We start from the raw sequence: 20371 nt of genomic DNA on the forward strand, positions 1-20371 counted from the left end.
ACCAGAACCAAGTTGCTATGTCTCTTGTTCACAGGGCTATCTGTGTTGTTGCTGCTTTCTTAAAAATTTCATTTACCTTGAAATCATTAATGTGTAGAAATTCATCAATGATAGATTTGGACTTCCTTTCCATTTCCTCCTCTGACAATGCAGGCTTGTCAGGGGCTGACATTGCTGGAATTTCTGGTTTCACTACTAGTGGGATTTAAAAAAGTGAGAAAGTAAAAATGATAAAAATTATTAAAATGGTAGGATTATGGTTAATATTTACATGTTCTAACACTGTTTCTTCAGTAAAGGGTTACAATACATAAATTTGACAAAGCAAGCCATCCAAAAGCAGGATACAGAAACATTTATTTTAGAATCGATATACACTAAATAACTTCATATTCCATAGCAGTTAAAAGGTATAGGGATATGATAAAGTTTTGTAATTAGAGCTTCTTTGTTCCTTTCTGTTACTTTTAAAAAACTGAGATAGAGCTGATTTACAATATACTATTCATTTCACTGATTCAACGTTTTTCTAGATTACTCTGTATCTCCTTTCGGTATTTTGATTCCTCTCCATTGCTGCGATGATGATGAGCACACGTAGCCTGCAGACTTGTGCACAGAGTTATAGCTATACCGGCCTTTGGTGGCTGCTTGAACATGCCACGGTTCTACCTACTAATACTTTGCTTGTGGTGCTTCTCCAGTGTGGCATGTTCTTTCTCTCTGTGCCACACCTGGCAAACCTTCGGATATGAGGGAAGACTTCCCTAAGGTCCCTATATGTCAATTCTAGTTGGTCCCTTTGTTAATAAGTAAGGACTCACTTAGAACTCTCTTTCACAGGATTTTTCTCGGTTTATACTTATACATCTTCTTCTGTAGAGTTATTTGATAAAGTTCTTCCTGATGCAGTAGACTGAAGGTCAAGAGAGGGGTTGAGTGCCCAGAAGGTACTAGGTGTTCAGGTGCATGTGGGAAAGGAACAAATGACCCAGACAATAAACAGAGAGGGCCACTGTGCTACCTTATTCATTACACACAAGATATTTTCATACCCTATCTTGTTATGTTCCTCGAATACCTAGCACAGGTAAGAAAGCCTCATGTCCTTAAAACTAAATCATCTGAAGTCTTTATCAGCTGGGAGAAGACATTTCAATTTACCTGTGAGATCCGTTTAGAGACTATAGTTAGGAGACATAGTTTAAATTGTGAAACAAACTGAAAGCTATGAAAATGTTATAAAACAACCAGTATTACCTCAGGATTAAGATTTAAAACTACTTCCCTTCGCTGTCATTATCATCATCAAGACATCTAAGACCTTTTACAAACTTTGTATTTATCAGGTAATGTTCTAAGTATTTACATGTCTTAACTTTGCTTTTATTCTTTATAATAATTCTACAGGGTTGGTACACTTACTGTCTCTATATAATAGATGAGAAGACTGAAACACAGACAGGTTAAATACATGAGGCAGTTTCTGGTGCATTATCTGAGTTGGGCCTCTGCATACATACATACTAAACACATACATAAACCCCAGAGAGTCTAAGGTGCAGGTAACAAAAGATAACCGGATAGTTTCTTTTTGGTTTGCCCTGTAGTGGCTCAATAGTGTCAGCATTTTCATACACTTGAGGGGCTCTACAAAGGATATGTACTCTCATGCACAGTGGGGTATAATTTAGGGACCGTGGAAGAAATTCATATTGCTTAATATACAGTAAGAGGACCTCATCGGCATTACTTGCAATAGCAAAAGGGGACAATTTAAAAAGTGCTCAACAAAGGGATACCTGAGAAATGAGAACTACGTTATAAGACTATGAAGATAACCTTTAACTTTTAAGGCAATGGCGCATATTCTGATTCTGAAATCTACTCAGGCACAAAGTCTCCTTTGTTTTTTCTTTTTTCCTTCCAAATTTAAGGCCTAAATCTTTAACTGCTTCTGTTCACATAAAGCCCCTTACCTGACTCCCTGGTTCTGTTCCGGTCAGTCTCAGCACTGCTCCTCTCCATGTCCATGCCTCCTGTAAGCTGCTTCACGGTCTCCAGCATCTCCCTCCTTTGCTCTTCTTGAGACTGATTGTCTAACAGGTCTTTACTGCTGCCACCTCTCATGAAAGTGTTTGGACGAGCTGTTGCAGATGGGAGGGGCTTGTCATTCTTCTCCCTGCCCATGCTTCCACGACTTAAAAGACAAAACAACACTTTTCAAAATAAAGACCACTCCATCCCCTTTGTATTCAAAGACTTTCTAAAAGTATCCAGAAGATTTCTTCACAGATAACTTTATTTTAAATTGAAGTACAGTTGATTTACAATGTTGTGTTAATTTCTGGGGTAATGGAGTTCCCACTGTGGCTCAGCAGGTTAAGGACCTGTCACAGTCTCTGTGAGGATGTGGGTTCAATCCGTGGTCTTGCTCAGTGGGTTAAGGATCTGGCGTTGCCTCAAGGTGCAGTTGTAGGTCACAGATGTGGTTTGGATCAAATGTTGCCGTGGCTGTGGCGTAGCTCTGATTTGACCCCCAGCCCGGGAACTTCCATATGCCACAGGTATGGCTGTAAAAAAAAATTTCTGCTGTACAGTAAAGTGATACACACACACATTCTTTTAATATTCTTTTCCATTACAGTGTATCATAGGATACTGAATATAGTTCCTTGTGCTATACAGCAGGAGCTTGGTGTTTATCCATTCTATACGTAACAGCTTACATCTGCTAACCCTAATCTCCCACTCCACTCCCTCTCTCCCTCCCCCAACCCCCTCCCCCTTGGCAACCACAAGTCTGTTCTCTATGGCCGTCTGTCTCATAGACAGGTTTACTTGTATCCTATTTTAGATTCCTCATACGAGTGATATCATATGGCATCTGTCCTTCTTACTTCACTTAGTATGATAAACAGATAACTAGATGTGCGAGTCACTAATTATATTCCAAGTATATTTATATAAACAAGCAACGTCAGTGTCTAAAGAGGATGTTAAGATGTGCTTTAGCTTTCTTCTTAAATGTTAAAGGGATACCACTTGAAAATTTTAAATGCCAATGGCAAGTCCTTATTTAAATTTTTAAAAAAATTTTAAGAAAAAAGAAGGCAGTGGAATTCACATTGTTAGCAGGCTAAGAATCCAACTAGTATCCACGAGATCTGGCATTGCTGTGGCTGTGGTGTAGGCTGGCAGCTGCAGCTCTGATTCAACCCCTAGTCCAGGAACTGCCATATGTCGCAGATGTGGCCCTAAAAAGGAAAAAGCAAAAAAGGAAAAGAAAAAAAGACCGTAAAAAAAATATGACTTAAATGAGTGAAAGGGAAACAGAATACCAAAAGAATGTGGTATCACTCTCTTAGAAACATTACAGTGATACTGTATTTATTCAGAAATGCTGAATAGGCCATCGTCAAAAAGTCTACAAACAATAAATACTGGAGAGGGTGTGGAGAAAAGGGAACCCTATTACACTGTTGGTGGGAATGTAAATTGGTGCAACTACTATGGAAAACAGTATGAAAATTCCTCAAAAATCTAAAAATAGTCCCACTCCCGGGCATCTATCCAGAAAAAACCATAACTCAAAAAGATACATGTACTCCAATATTCATTGCAGCACTATATTCAACAGTCAAGACATGGAAGCAACCTAAATGTCCATTGACAAGATGAGTGATAAAGAAGATGTGGTACCTATACACAGTGGAGTATTACTCAGCCATAAAAAGGAAACAATGGCATTTGCAGCAATATGGATGGACCTAGAAATTATCATGCTAAGTGAAGTTAGTCAGTGATATGCTATCGCTTATATGTGGAATCTAAAAAAAGGATACAATGAACTTCTTTGCAGAACAGAAAATGACTCACAGACTTTCAAAAACTTATGGTTTCCAAAGGAGACAGGCTAGGGAGTGGGGGGATAGGCTGGGGATTTGGGATGGAAATGCTATAAAATTGGGTTGTGATGATTACTGTACAATTATAAATGTAATAAAATTCATTGAGTTAAAAAAGGAAACGTCGAATACATGAAAAATATTTGGGAACCAAGTAGAATTAAGTTTTTGAATAGCCAAAGTCACACACTTCATTCATTTTAAGAAAAAATCTTCCTATTTTCCTAGCCCTCTTTCAGATAATTCTAATCAGCTGGGAAAATAGCTCTTTGGCTCAGGGCAGCTTAGAAGCAGCAAATTAAAAAGAACAAAAGAGAAGTTCTCTTGTGGTGCAGTAGGTTAAGGATTTGGTGTTGTCACTGCAGTGGCTTGGGTCACTGCTGTGGCATGGGTCTGATCCCTGGCATGGGAACCTCCACATGCCATAGGTGCAGCCAAAAAAGAAAAAAGAGAAAGAAAAAAGACTTAGAGGCATGACAACGATTTAACCACTGTGAAAAGAACTTACACAGTACTTAAAAAGTAGAGCCATCAAGGGAAAGTCGTAAGAGGGCCAAGAGCCACAAAGACCTCAATAGCATGACTGATGCTTAATGACAATCTACGTCATCATTAAAAAGCTGATCTGTATCTAAGTGTATTTTGTTTCAAAAGCCCAGGGAATAGTAACAAGTTAGAAAATCTACCTAGCTATACTGATTAAATAATAAAAACCATAAGTTTGAGAGTTTAAAGAAACTCAGTTCTGTAAGTGCTTACATCAAAAATTTTGGAGTTCTCATTGTGGTTCAGCAGATTACAAATCCAAACTAATATCCATGAGGATTCGGGTTTGGTCCCTGGCCTCTCTCAGTGGGTTAAAGGATCTGACACTGCCACAAGTTGCAGCATAGGTCGCAGATGTGGCTTAGATCTAGCTCTGCTGTGGCTGTGGTGAAGGCTGACAGCTGCAGCTCTTACTGGATCCCTAGCCCGGGAGCCTCCATATGCTGCAGGAGTGGCCCTAAAAGGAAAAAAAAAAAAAAATTTATTCTCTGAATTTCCCTGGTGGCTTAGTTAAGGATTTGTCATTGTCACTGCCCTGGCTCAGGTTCCATCTCTGGCCTAGGAACTTTTGCACGCCTTGAGTGTGGGCCAAAAACAAAATTTTAATTCTCTGTCACTCTTAAGTCCTCATCCTCTCTCTGTAAACCAGCCAGTGGAACACATGACTGTACAAATCCCACAAAAATGAAAGTAGAAAGATAGTAGAATACAGAGCATAGTGAGAAATTAAAGACAATCTCAAATACAACTCAAAGAACAGTGTGACAGAGAAACATATGGGTGGGCTGTCATGCCCTTTAATTCACAGCCTGAGAATGCTAGGTTGACAGCATTCTGAGATATTAGCTTGGAGAGCCCTATACCAGCCTCCAGATCTCTTGGTGGGCCAGGCTTTCTTAGTGGAGCAAACTATCAGATATTTGTCAGATAACTTGCCCTTCCATTCCACCTCTTCCACAATCTATAATTTGTTTATCTTGGAGGAAATCAACCTCAGGGATGAAAGGAATCTATCCACAGGGACTATCACTATAATCCTTGTGTGTGTGTGACAGAGAGAGAGAGTGAGAGAAAGAGAGGGAGACAAACAGGCAGAGAGACAGAGACAGTGATACACAGACTCAGGTCAGTCCTGAGCTAACATGGAGACCAGCATTCTTACCTGGTTAAGGTCCGACGGGAATCAAACTCTAAAGGTGTGGATGATGTAGATCCCGAGGGTGCTGGAGGTTGCAAAGCAGAGAATCTGTTTAAACTGGAAGCACTTGACCGTAAGGCATCTATAGGTATTAAGGAGTAAGGAAAAAAATACAAATCACATGACTAAAATACAGCTTCTAATTAATCTGCCTCCTTGGGGTAGGGCACTTCTAACAAAGTGACAGAAATCTCCTTGTCCACAGAGCATACTCTTAGAAGCACAATGTTAGAGGGATTTTGTATGCAAAAAAGAATTTAGGTATATTTGTTCATCACAACCATTCGCTCCTTTAAAAATATAATTAGGGAGTTTCTGTCGTGGCTCAGCAAGTTAAGAACCCAAAATAGTGTCCGTGAGCATGCAGGTTCCATCCCTGGCTTTGCTCAGTGGGTTAAGGATTGGGCATTGCCACAAGCTACAGTGTAGGTCCCAGATGCGGCTCGGTCCAGTGTTACTGTGGCTGTGGTGTAGGCCGGCAGCTGCAGCTCTGATTGGACCTCTAGCCCAGAAACGTCCGTATGCAGGACGTGCAGCCATTAAAAAAAAGAAAAAAAAAATTAAATTATCGTAAGTAGGGTATGGGAATGGGAGTGGTAAACAGGAGAAGGAAGGGGGCAATCAAAAACAGAATAAAATACTCACTTAAAAAAGATAACACAGGAGTTGCTGTTATGGCTCAGCCGCATCGAATCCGACTAGTATCCATGAGGACATGGGTTCGAACCCCAGCCTTGCTCAGTGGGTTAAGGCATTGCTGTGAGCTATGGTGTGGGTCAGCAGCTGCAGCTCTGATTTGACCCCTAGCCTGGGAACTTTCATATGCTGTACATGCGGCCTTAAAAAGACAAAAAAAAAAAAGAAATGCTCCAGAAAGCTCAGACGTCACAGAACAAAATATAAAATACAATTTTAAAAAAAAAGCTAACATAAATGCTATGATGTCATTTATGTAAAATTATGTGTTTGAGTTTAATTGAACACTATTTTTTTTTTTTTTTAATTTAAAGGAAAAAAGGTCAGGAGTTCCCATCGTGGCTCAGTGGTTAACGAATCCGACTAGGAACCATGAGGTTACGGGTTCGATCCCTGGCCTCACTCACTAAGTTAAGTATCCGGTGTTGCCGTGAGCTGTGGTACAGGTTGCAATGGCGGCTCGGATCCTGAGCTGCTGTGGCTGTGTCGTAGGCTGGCAGCTGTAGCTCTGATTAGACGCCAAGCCTGGGAACCTCCGTATGCTGCGAGTGCAGCCCTAAAAACCAAAAAAATAAAAATCTACTTTTAATAAAGATTTTGAAAAAATATTTCAATATAATTCTTTTTCTTTTACAACTCCCTGAAATTAAATGTTTCTGGGTATTAATAATATTTTTCTCAGTAAAATGAGTTTTCCTTTCAATATGGGGTCCCATGAATTTCTCTAATTATACTAATGTGTGGACAGTAACAGCAACAACAAAGGAAGCTAAGAGATCAAAGCTTAAAATAACCTAACTGAATTAAATTTTTTTTTTCATTTTAAAAATACCTAAGGATCCTTACTAAGGAGTGACCCTTCAAATTATGTTAGAGTGAGACACCAATAAATCTGGGCATGATTAGTCTATAGATCTTTTCCTGAAATGATTGTGGAATGCACTGTAAGACAAATGCTAACAGAGCACATCTAAGAGTCCCAGGAAGGGATACCCTATACTTACCAGTCTCACTTGCTTTTGCTCCACCACTGCTACCTTTCCCCCAACTGCCCAGCTGTGCTTTAGGTACAAGCTGAATTTTCTCATCAATGGTGGGCTATAACATAAGTGATCACAAGTCAATAATACGAAATCCTCTAGAATAATAGTTTATGTTTTTGTTTTTTTTTTCCCCCAGTGCAATAAAAAACTTTGCTTGGAATGCCAGTATAAGAAACACAAGTTGGGACTGTCCACATCAAACTGGGATTCTTATGGTCCCTGAAGTACTTTCTGGAATCCAGCTTCCACAAAATACAGTTAGAAACCACTCGCCTGGAGAATGCATTTAGATCCTCTAAGATGGTTTGCCAGTTTTCTAAACATAAGCAGTTTCTAGTGATTCTTCTCTTACAATAATGCCCAATAATTTAAAAAAGGGAAAAGGAATATAGAAATACTACGAAATTAACTCATTAATCTCTTCAAGTGATTGTCAGAAAATAAGTCAAAAGACATAAAGATTTTACATTTTAGCAAAGCCTAGAATAGGCTGGGGCAGGGATGGAGAGGTATAATAGGAGCAGTCAATAAAGGAGAGTAAGAAAAGAGAGAATAAGGTTAGGGCATTAAGGTGCCTCAGGTTTAACCCTCTAAGCACAAGCACATCTTCAGTACAATGAAGAGAATTACAACATAAGGAGCTCCATATAGGGAGTTCCTGTCATGGTGCACTGGAAACAAATCCGACTAGGAACCATGAGGTTGCAGGTTCGATACCTGGCCTCGATCAGTGGGTTGGGGATCTGACGTTGTCGTGAGTTGTGGTGTAGGTCATAGACAAGGCTTGGATCTGACGTTGCTGTGGCTGTGGCATAGGCTGGCGGCTGTAGCTCTGATTAGACACCTAGCCTGGGAACCTCCATACGCTGCAGGTATGGCGCTAAAAAAAAAAAAAAAAAAAAAAAAAGACCAAAAATAAACAAAAAAAGAATTACAACATAACATGTGTCATCCCATAAAATGCACATGGCACAGCACCTCCTACTGTGGTTCAGTGGGTTAAATATCCAACACTGTCTCCATGAGGATGCAAGTCCAATACCTGGCCTCGCTTGGGGGGTTAAGGATCTGGTGTTGCCACAAGATGCAGTGTTGGCTGCAGGTGCAACTCAGATCCAGTGTTGCTGTGGCTGTGACAAAGGCTACAGCTGTAGCTCTGATTAGACTCTTGGCCTGGGAACTTCCATACGCCATGGGTGTGGCTGTAAAAAGAAAAAAATAAAATGTGCACAGCCAAAAGCTGTAAAGTGGCTCTTCCTAACAAAGGTATTACCATATTCTGACAGTGCCTTGCTGTATGATACGCTTTCACACAAATATCTCCCAGTTAACACTGAATTTGCTAATGGTTTTCAACTTTTTTTTTTTGGCCCGTGGCCTATGGAGTTTCCAGGCCAGGAATCGGAGCCTATCCTTTAACCCACTGTGCTGGGCCAGAGATTGAATCTGCACTGAAGAGACGCTGCTGATCCTACCGCGCCACAGCAAGAACTCCAAAAGTCTTGAACTTCTAGTAAGATATTTATATAGAGTAACTATAATGTAACTATCTGAATATACACTAAGTTAATTTTTAAAATTTACATATTTTTCAAAACATTAAGGAAGTAATATTGTAGGCTTCATTCCAGGGATTCCTTTTTATAGGGCCCATGCACAGAAACATTTTAAAACACAGACAAATGATTTTGGTTAAAACTGTCTCTTTCTAGAATTGAAGTGAATGGGAATCAAGATGTATTCAGCAATGGAATTCCTTCTCTGAGACCGAAACAACTGGAAGAATATACCAGAATCTTTGAGAATGGGATCCTAGCTGATACATTTTGAAAGGTCTAGAGAGGGACTGTTGTTCTGTCCTGAAGCAAAGCTTTGACAAATCCATAAAGACGCATCTCCTTCCATTTGAGATTTTCAACATTAGCTTTAGATTGTCTTTAGATCTTACTGGCAGGCTGCCAGTTTTAAGAACTATGAATAGTGTATTATAAGTAAGGATCAAACTAGACTTGCAAGTGATTTACAAAACCCACTGGGCTGTAGAAGATTCCACTTTTACAAAATGTAATTCTGCTTTCTCTGTGTTCTCCAAGGTTCTTCATGCTACTTATAGTGATCAACTTCTGCTGCTGAAAACATCTGCTAAGAGAAAATTCTTTCCTTTTACTGCCCATGGATTCTCAAGAGAAGAAAGAGTATATTAAGTATTGTCACAGAATAATTTCTGGTAGTTCTGTAATTTCTTTTACACCTTGGATATAGCAAACCATCATTCCTTTCATGGCTACACTTAAACAGGTACCTGCTTCTTCCTTAGAGCTAAGCATACACTGCATAAAAGCTTGCAATTTAACTATACCGTCTTAAGAATTTTTGTTATCATCCCTCTTATACTAAGCATTTCATACTTATAAGAATTAACCTAGTCACATACTAAACCTTAGTAAACCTAATTAACCTAGTCCTTAGTAAACTTGTAGAAATAACGCCAGGACAAGTATGTAAGAATACACTTACGGATGCTGACTTGTAGAAATGCACCTACACTAAAAACCAACCACCCCATGAAATCTGCAATATGGCTTTTTTATAAGAGAAATAATTTTGAGAGTCATGTTTTGAGGCTGTTTGAAGTTGTGTTTTAAACATCACACTTACCTTAGTGATTTTTAGGAATTTTGAGGGGTCCAGTACCCTACTATTCTTGGCCCCTTGAACAGTATTCCACCCACCTTCATCCACCCTCTGGACACCTAGAGGGAAAAGAGAGTGAGCCAGTCTCTCAACAGTCTCAAATCAGTTTGATAATGAAAGGGTGAGCAATATGTTCAGCACAGCAGTTCCAAGGAAAAAGACAAAAGGAACTGTTAAAGCACTGCTGACAGTCTCTTTAATACCCACAACATGAAAATATCAAGTAGAAGCACTTTGCTTAAATTGATCTCTCCTGAAACATTACTGACCTAGAAGAAATCAACTGATACAAATGAAAAGGGACTTAGTGCTAGACAGGGGAGGGTTAAATCTAATGTTTATAGGGTTAATGATTAGGATACCTAGGGAGACACTGAATGGAAATAATTTATTCCAAAGTTTATTCCACTTAATGGTATCATAAGACACAGTGTGCCTCAAACATTCCCCAAAAATCTCCTTCTCCAAATGGTTAGCTGCTTAGGCAGAAAACTGTGATTCCTCTTTCTGTCACACTTCACACCTAATTTGTTGGCAAATCTTTTCAATTTAAGCTTTACAATATATTCAGCATTTAGGCCCTTTTAACTACTGCCAACATTACAAATTTGGTTTAAGCCAGCAATGGTCCTCAACTGGCGTAAAAACATCTTCACTGGCGCCCCTGCTTTCATCTTCAACCATTTTCATCATAGCAGCCAGTGTGACCCTTGTAAAGTGTAGGTCAGGTCCTGTCACCTCTCTGCTCAAGACACTTCTGCTATCTACTTCATTCCAAGAAAAAGACAGATTCCTTACAAATGGCCTACAGACTCTAAACAATGAAGCCCCTGCCTCTCAGGCCCCATTTTCTATCACTCTCCCCTTATGCCCTTGTTCCAGGCACACTGGCCTCCTTGTTGATCCTCGAAAAGGCTGATTCAGACCCTCCGTACTTATTAGTCCTTTTGCCTAAAATCCTCTTCCCCAGATATCCACATGACTGAACTCCTTCCCTTACTTCATTCAAGTCTTCAGTCAAACAACAACTTTAATAGGCTTCTCAACCTCCCTATTTAAAACTGCAACCTCTACCCACCGAACCTTGCACTCCTAACTCCCTCCCTTTATTTATTTATTTATTTATTTATTTATTTATTTATTTAGTCTTTTTGCCATTTCTTGGGCCGCTCCCGCGGCATATGGAAGTTCCCAGGCTAGGGGTCTAATCGGAGCTGAAGCCGCTGGCCTACACCAGGGCCACAGCAATGCTGGATCCGAGCCGTGTCTGCAACCTACACCACAGCTCACGGCAACGCCGGATCGTTAACCCACTGAGCAAGGGCAGGGATCGAACCTGCAACCTCATGGTTCCTAGTCGGATTCGTTAACCACTGCGCCACGATGGGAACTCCCCTTTATTTTTTTTATAGAACACAGCAATTTGAAAAAATTATATATTTAAGCATTTATACCCCCCTTCCCCCGCAAGACATGAGATGCATGAGGCAAGGGACTTTGTCTTTCCTGTTAGGTGATACTCCCTCAACAGATATTCAGTCAATGAATGAAAGACCATCAATCTATCTATCCAAAAGCTTTTCCAATCCTCACAAACTTTTTAATTTTCTCTTTGCTAAATGATATTAATGATCACAAACTGACTTGCTTATTCCTTGTTTCTATGACACGATATCCCAGTACTTCTTCCTCTCAACTGGTTCTTCATCTGTCACTTTTTTAAGAATTCTTTTCTTCCTTTAGTTATCTGTGGACACCTGTGGATTAGGCTTTCATGTTTTTTCCCTCTCAATCTAGCTAAATAGTAAATGAAAGTAATTACCTGAAAGGGCACTGTGCTAGGGACTAAGGTGAGGAAGGTAAGCATGGTGTCCTACAAAATGGAAAAGTACACTTTTTTTCCTGAAGGAGTCATCTCTCAGAGTTTCACTATGAGCTGTATAACGTCTGTGATAAGCAACAGCTAATGGTTCTTGAGTATTTACAAGGTGCCAGTTGCTCCACTGAACACTCTACCTATTTTACCTCATTTAATCCTCATGCAAATCCTAGGGGCTATTGTGAGATCCATTTTACAGACTAAATGACTTGTGCAAGGTCATACAGCTAGTATGCAGGAGAGCTGAAACGCAAACCAAGACAGTCTGGCTCCAGAGTCTATGCTCTCCATGCTACCGGAGTATGACCCTCATCACTTAACTGCACGACAGACAAAACAAGCATTCCCATCTGGACATCATCTCGACATAAACAGGCTTAAAAGAAAAATAATCATTTCCTCTCTGATAAAGGCTTCCTCTTTCAACATTCCTAAACTTAGTCAACACACTTTCCATTTTCTCAGGTGTAAAGTATCTTCTATTTCATCTTTCCCGTTTTTTTCTTCCTTTTTATTCTTCTATGACTAAATCTTACCTCCTTCCGCACAGGATCTGAGGCAACAGCAACAGCAACATTTCTGAGTTCAGTTTACCCCTTGGTTCATCATGTGAAGAGCAACAGACTGGTTTTATGTACACACCTCTAGCATAACATTATTCCTTTGCTCAGAAACATAAAATGGCTCTTTAATGGCAAATCAAGCCAAAAGTTTCTAAGCTGGTTCCATTCTTTCAGAAAAAACATTTTTCCATTCCTTATGAACACTTAAATTTTACTCTAATCAGGCTTATTTATTATTTTAATTCCATGACTAGAATTTTTCCTTCCCTTCCAAATACCAATACCTGGATCAACTGCCCCTTCCTCAAATAAGAATTTCGTCCAGCTTTCTATCTCTCGTCTTCTGAAATTTAACGGCCTTAGTGGAGAATACATTTCATAATTCATCTTCCAGTTGCTTGAAACGTTCCCTCTATTAGTTCTGACTTGTCAGATAAACCGGAAGCTGTTAGAGGGAAGGAACTACATCTTCTACTTCTTTTTCTCTCTCTCACCAATACTGAGTATACAGAAAATGCTCAACAAAGTCTTGTTGATTACTGCCTTTGATGTGGTCAAAGAAATCATGTTTAGTTCCTATACTCTCTGCTTTTACTCCTAACCAGTCTCCAGGTGAAGCTGCTTCACTTACCAACTGCCTCTCTATTCTGCGGGTTCAATCTATCTGTCTCTTAAACTCCCAAGTTCTCTAATGCCTGGTGGACTCCATCCCTCACCTGGTCTTCTCTTCTCTTTGGTCATGAGCTGCTGGACCTTCCTTTGCTCTTCTTGTTCTTCTATTTTAGCCTCTTTGTGAATCTGTTCAATAGTTTTAGGCCCTTGATCTGCTCTTCGAGATACCCAATTACACTACAAAAGGAAAAAATAAGATTATCAGCCAGATAACTAAGAAGAAAAAGGAAACATTTGAAAACCTATCTTATACTTTCCACTGCTGGAAAAGTATAAGATACATACAAAATCTGGTACTATGGCAGTTTTTCATCCGTCTTACACATTGGCACATGGGGTGCAGTCTGGGTGTTAGAGATGAAGAATTCAATTTTTCTCAATCAACCTGAGCTACTGTATACTGAGTCTTCCAACAGCTGATGGATAACAACACAGAGTGAGGGACTTGACCCAACTGGGTGTGTGCGTATTAAAATCATTTTGCACTTTTGAAAGGAGTAGAGGGAAGAGGAAACAAGAAAGATCAGGGGAGCTCCCGTCATGGCTCAGCAGAAACTAATCTGACCTGAACCATGAGGTTGCGGGTTCGATCCCTGGCCTCGCTCAGTGGGTTAAGGATCTGGTATTGCTGTCAGCTGTTGTTTGGTCACAGATGTGGCTCGGATCTGGTATTGCTGTGGCTGTGGCACAGGCTGGTGGTTACAGCTCCAATTCGACCCCTAGCCTGGGAATCTACATATGCTTCGGGTGAGGGCCTAGGCCCACCCCCCAAAAAAGATCAGGATTCCTCGGCCTTGACTTAGTCTGGTGTAAGGCCACTCAGTTCACAGCAAACTCCACTGCAGTTCTAAATCAAGGATGACTAGCACTTTTTGTCCTCCTATATGAAGGTTCTGGTTTCTATACAGAGTGCCACACCCTCTACCCTTTAGTCATCCTCTCTATTGAGGACAAAACAGGCTGTCTCCTTATAGTTATACTTCTCCCTTTCCTTCCCTACCCAGCTGTAATCTCCACATCTGATATAAATACAAGTGGGTGAAGGCATGGGTGGTGGTGGAGAAGTTTTTAATATTTATTAATATTAGCTTGAGGCAAGAATAGCAGATAGCTTTAAATCAGCATTTAAATTCAGATCAGCTGGCAGTGGTGGTATTAAGAAGAAGGATCCTGAGTCACACCTCAGCTTAGCAATATAAAGAACCATCATCATACTGTCTGTCTGGGTGCAGGGCAGGGAATAGGTGGGACCTAATTTCACTTTCTCTAGCTGAGGGTCAGCTGCAGCATTCCTATGGCAGTTAAAACAGGAAAAGGGAAAAGAGGTGGTAGTGGTATATAAACCGTACCTGGTATGAGAAATGAGAAAAAAAAAAAAAAAAAGGCAGTAGAACAAGAGGGTATACAAGAAAAACATTAAAAAAGAAAACATCTTTTGAGTTGGGTACTTTACATAATTATCTCACTGAATCTTTATATCATATCTCCAGAGTAAGCAACATCCCCATTTTATTATTTTTTTGTCTTTTGTCTTTTTAGGGCCACACCCGCGGCATATGGAGGTTCCCAGGCTAGGGGTCTAATCAGAGCTGTTGCCGCTGGCCTACACCAGAGCCACAGCAACACCAGAGCCAAGCCACGTCTGTGACCTATACCACAGCTCACAGCAACACCCAATCCTTAACCCACTGAGCGAGGCCAGGGATCGAACCCGAAACCTCATGGGTCCTAGTCGGATTCGTTTCTGCTGCGCCAAGACAGGAACAACAACACCCCCTTTTTAAAGACTAAAATGTAAGGCTCAGGGAAGTTAAATGTATTCATTGTGAAGATGAGGCTCCTTGATTAGCTCTTTAAGACTAATTTTATTGACCACAGTTTGAATTCAGAATGGCTGATTTCAAAACTGCAATGTGGTTTGATAATCAGAATAAAGAGGAGAAACAAGGAGTTCCCGTCGTGGCGCAGTGGTTAACGAATCCGACTAGGAACCATGAGGTTGCGGGTTTGGTCCCTGCCCTTGCTCAGTGGGTTAATGATCCGGCGTTGCCGTGAGCTGTGGTGTAGGTTGCAGACGCGGCTCAGATCCCGCGTTGCTGTGGCTCTGGCATAGGCCGGTGGCTACAGCTCCAATTAGACCCCTAGCCCAGGAACCTCCATATGCTGCGGGAACGGCCCAAGAAATAGCAAAAAGACAAAAAAAACAAAAACAAAAAAACAAAAGGAGAAACAAGTAACAGACAGGTAGGTATGTATGCCCTTGGTCCTCTCACACAGCTCTCTCATGAAAATTTGCCATCTCAAGTTCTGAGAGTCATGCAGCAAAAGCATTAAGTTATCACACATGTGTGCAGGCAGTTTCCATGGTGGCTCAGGGGTAAGGAATACAACTAGCACCAATGATGACGTGAGTTCTACCCCTGGCCTCACTCAGTGGGTTAAGGATCTGGCATTACTGTGAGCTGTGGTGTAGGTTGCAGATGCAGCTGGGATCCCATGTTGCTGTGACTGTGGCTGTGGTTGTGGCTGGTAGCTGTAGCTCTGATTCAACCCCTAGCCGGGGAATTTCCACGTGCCGCATGTACGGTCCTAAAGAAAAAAAAAGTTATTATACATGTAATTACTAGGACATTCCTCATAGCCAACTTATGAAAAAGAGACGAGAGTGGTAGGCTTATTTTTCTACTTACCAGCCTTAGGTCTATCACATCCTGAAGCATGAATCGAATCCTAGATGAGGTTTTTCTTTCTTTCACAATTTTCTCCATCTGATTAAAATATTGGTCCATACGTGGCTGAAAGAGCAAAATCATTAGTATTCCTGGCTGAGGAATTCGAATGTAGATTTACCATGTAGAATATTATTTTATTACTATTTTTGCTTTTTAGGGCCATACCTGAGGCATATGGCAATTCCCAGGCTAAGGGCTGAATCAGAGTTGCAGCTGCCAGCCTATGCCACAGCCACAGCAATGCCAGATCTGAGCCGTGTCTACAACCCACACCACAGCTCACAGCAATGCTAGATCCTTAACCCACTGAACAAGGCCAGGGAATGAACCTGCATCTTCATGGATGCTAGTCAGGTTTGTTTCCACTGAGCTACAAATTCCTCATGCAGAACTTTAAAAGGACCTAGGAGTACAACTTAGAGTCAAAAGGCAACGTGATGGAATTTTTAATTGAACGTGGCATCCAAAATAAAGGCTACATATTCTAGGCACCTGGCCATGGGCATGTGACTAATTCTAGGTCCAACAGAATATAAATGGAAATGTCATACTGTACCTCCCTGGAATCTTAAGAGAGGGGTGACTATGTCCTTTGCCCCTTTCCAACATTCTCTACTGTGAGATGAGGAAGGACAAGGGCTACACCTTAGGGATGACTGAATTTAAGCTGGAGGAACTGATATTTAGCCATCAGACCAGCCTCAGACTTATCTGTGAAATTCATTTACGAGAGTGAAAAATAAACCTCAATCTTATATAAAACATTGATATTTGTGGTTTTCTTTCACAGCCAAACATAATCCTAGTGGATTTTGATGTTAGGAAGCATTTGTGACATTTCTTTGATGGATTTCTAACTTCCCTACCCCTTATTTGGGGAGTACCATGTTATGTTTGAATTATATTATTTTTAATGATTTCTTTTTTTTGGCTGTGGCAGGTGGAAGTTCCCAGGCCAGGAATCACACCCAAGCCATAGCAGTGACCCAATCTGATCTAGTGACAATGCCAGCTTCCCAACGCACTGCGCCATAAGAGAACTCTAGTGATTTATTATAGTTTTATACGTCTGTCATTAACTAGAGCATAAACTTAAGAAGGCTACCTGGGAGTTCCTGTTGTGGCTCAGTGGTAATGAATGTGACTAGTACCCATGAGGATGCATGTTCGACCCCTGGCCTCAATCGGTGGGTTAAGGATCTGGCATTGCCATGAGCTGTGGTGTAGGTTACAGATGAAGCTTGGATCCCATGTTGCTGTGGCTGTGCTGTAGGCTGACAGCTACAGCTCCGAATGGACCCTTAGCCTGGGAACTTCCATATACTTCAGATGCGGCCCCAAACAGACCAAAAAAAAAAAAGCTACTGGGTCTTCTTCATTTCTTTCTCATTCTCGGTCCTGGCCCTTAGTAGCTTTTCTCTCCAGAATTTCTGCCAACTTACTCTACCTATACATACAAAATGATATGTGAGATAGTCATGCAGAAAAAGGACAAGGGACAGATACTCTGAACCATTTGTGAACTGGCTTTTACACAATTTGGGGCCCTCTTCACGTCTGACTTTACTGAAGATATGGTAGAAGCATGATGGCCCAACACTGACAGTGAGAAGGATGAAAGAAGACAAACAGGAGGCTGAGACGGCGGGGGAAATAGGGACACTGCTGCTGACAGTCTCCTTCTTCTGCAACTGACAGAGTCCCTGCTGGAGGTTTCTGGGATTTGGGGTTTTCACCTTGGCTTTCTCAAAGTCCAGGTCTTTGCCAATTGTGGTGAGTAGGCGACACAGGCACTCGAGGGATTCTTCATCATGGTTCTTTAGCAGCTTTACCACACAGTCATGCATGATGGCTTCAGTCAGCATTTTCAGTTTGAAGAGCTCCCCAATAAACTTGATGTTACCAATGGATCTCCGCCGGGCTTTATCCTTAGCTTCTTCCAGTTCATCATGAAGCCTTGTCCTCTCCTCTGGCTGTTGCATAAGGAAGAGTAACAGAATCTTGATGATAAAAACAGTATGCAAAATAAAGGCTAAAAACACGCATAGAGAGTCATGGTCTCTACCTTTCCAGGCATCAGGGACACACTCTGAGATTATGACAGCAGCTACAGGCCTACTCAGAAAATGAAATACACCCAAAAGTCTGCACCTATTTCAGGCGATTTCTCGAATTCAGTGACCTCTCTGAAATCTAGGTTCTGAATCCCTAACTTAAAAGGTTGAGTTGCTCTAACATGTGGCACTAAAAGGAACAAAGCTGCCTCTAAACATCAATAAAGTTATTTCCACATGAAGAAAAGGCCACAGGCACCTGCTGAAGTAGTAAGAAGATGTTGTAAGAAGCTTTGTGAAAAATCTATTTAATAACACTGTCTTTCTGTGAAAATACTTACAGCACTGGCAGCCTCGAGTTCTTTCTGCTTCTTTTCGAAGACATCATCATCAGCTTTATCTTTTTCAAACTCCTTCTGGCAACGGTTCAGTAGCAGCTTCCGGAAATTCACTGTGTTACCAGGCTTGTCTGCCATGGGTACTTTCAGCTGCATCCAGATGGGAAAACGCAAAAGCAGCAAGATTACTTAAAGAAATTCAATGATTTTCTCAAAATACCTATTTTCTTTATTGTGCAAAATAATGCTGACTGAACTACAGGTAAGCACTCTGTAAGAGGTATGAAATATAGCTTCAGGAATTTCATGTTTCAATGGTTAAGATGTTTTAAGTTTTATACAGAAAAGATAAACGTTGTATAAATGTACTGTATCCTCTACAGCTGATTATGCCTCTAGATGCCTTTGAATGTAATATTATTACAACTATGATTTGTACTCTCTAGACTTTTTTAAAACTGAAGGGTTATTACTTTTATTTTTCTTACTACCAGTGTAGGCACTTTGGTTTAAAGGAATAAATGAAAATAAAATAAAGTATGGGGGAATTTCATGACCCTAGGAAAACTGTTGGAGGTGAGATCTTTATTGTGGAAAAAAGCACAAAGGGGAGGAGTTCCTGTCATAGCTCAGTGGTTAACGAACCCAACTAGTACCTATGCAGACGCAGGTTTGATCCCTGGCCTCGCTCAGTGAGTTAAGGATCTGGTGTTGCCGTGAGCTGTGGTGTAGGTCACAGACACAGCTTGGATCCGGCGTTGCTATGGCTGTGGCGTAGGCTGGTGGCTGCAGCTCCAATTGGACCCCTAGTCTGGGAGCCTCCATGTGCCATGGATATGTCCCTAAAAAGACAAAGAAAAGAAAAAAAAAAAGCACAAGGGGGGGACACATTTGAGGCTTTTTCCAGACATCTTTTCCCAAGGGAGATGGCATAACACTGTAATGCTAGTATTTACCTTGACTATAAATATACTATGTTTATTGATTATTTCTTCTGTGCCAAAAGAAAACACTACTTCTCTAATAGTTCAGTCTAATAAATGCCCACTTTAGAAACATTCTTTTGATAAACAGAAAGACTCAGAATGGAGGATGGCCACCTATAGGCAAGATGCTTATGATTTTTCCATTCAAATCCAGTAATAATTGCTTTCTAGTAACTCCCAACAGCTCATATCTTCAAGATTACTTATAACCAAACACAGAGATGTTCTTATTTAGAATATAAAGACAGTGGACTGGAGCAGTGATTGGCTAAAATATTCTATTTTACAGACAAGGTCCCTTGAGTACCATTTTGAACAGCCACCGTATATAAGATGGCAAAATATTTTTCTAGAATCACAAAGGAGGTCCCCAAGTTCTGAAATGCACATCCCTGCCCTAGATTTAATGGAAGAAATTGGTAAAAAAAAAAAAAAAAAGGGATGCACTGTATTTATACTCATAAAGGGGTTAATGTTATCAACCAGAATGGACTTTGACAGCTGCTGATTGAGACTGAGTGGCTGGAGAAACTTCTTCAGAACTGAAGACTATGATACGATAGGTCTATGTGCAAGAACTGATGGCACACCCTCCAACATGTTCCCAATGAGACAGGAAAGACCACTCAACCAGTCTAGTTCTTATCAACCAAGGGCTAAGTGTTTCATTAGGCTATGTTGAAAGAGCTGGGTTCAAGATCAATATTTCCTTTCTTGATTTTAAACAAAAGCAACTCTAACCTAAGCTTGTTGCACCATCCAAAACAAGGGAGAGACAATCACAGTGTCTAACCTAGATTGCAGCTTTAAGCATCCAATGAAATAGGTTTGCATTCTATAAGAGGTGTATGCATGTTTCAATGGGTAAGGTGTTTTAAGTTTTGTATAGAAAAGATACATATCCCTGTCATATAAATGTATTGTATCCTCTACAGGGCTGGTTGTGCCTCTAGATGACTTTTGAAAAAACACAGTTTACCTGAGATATTTGGAACACTGAAATTGAAAGAGCACTGGAATTTTGAGCCATAAAATCAGGGTTTGAATCCCAGCCCCATAACT

General features: G+C 40.7%; 1 protein-coding gene across 38 annotated transcripts in view; it reads right to left on the reverse strand.

The window, feature by feature from the left end:
- EIF4G3 (eukaryotic translation initiation factor 4 gamma 3) overlaps positions 1–20371 on the reverse strand; it is a 359841-nt gene that overhangs the window by 35172 nt on the left and 304298 nt on the right. For 23 of the 38 annotated variants that reach the window (XM_021097639.1, XM_021097671.1, XM_021097668.1 and 20 more), the window contains 9 exons: positions 18327–18473; positions 17668–17904; positions 15890–15994; positions 13244–13376; positions 10050–10144; positions 7353–7446; positions 5617–5734; positions 1980–2200; positions 77–195 (listed from right to left, as the gene is read on the reverse strand). In XM_021097639.1, coding sequence (XP_020953298.1) covers positions 77–195; positions 1980–2200; positions 5617–5734; positions 7353–7446; positions 10050–10144; positions 13244–13376; positions 15890–15994; positions 17668–17904; positions 18327–18473 — 1269 coding nt within the window. The remainder of the gene's footprint in view (positions 1–76; positions 196–1979; positions 2201–5616; positions 5735–7352; positions 7447–10049; positions 10145–13243; positions 13377–15889; positions 15995–17667; positions 17905–18326; positions 18474–20371) is intronic. The other 15 variants (XM_021097673.1, XM_021097663.1, XM_021097661.1 and 12 more) reach the window with 3 other exon arrangements.

This window comes from Sus scrofa, chromosome 6 (assembly GCF_000003025.6).
Source record: "Sus scrofa isolate TJ Tabasco breed Duroc chromosome 6, Sscrofa11.1, whole genome shotgun sequence".
NCBI lineage: Eukaryota > Metazoa > Chordata > Mammalia > Artiodactyla > Suidae > Sus > Sus scrofa.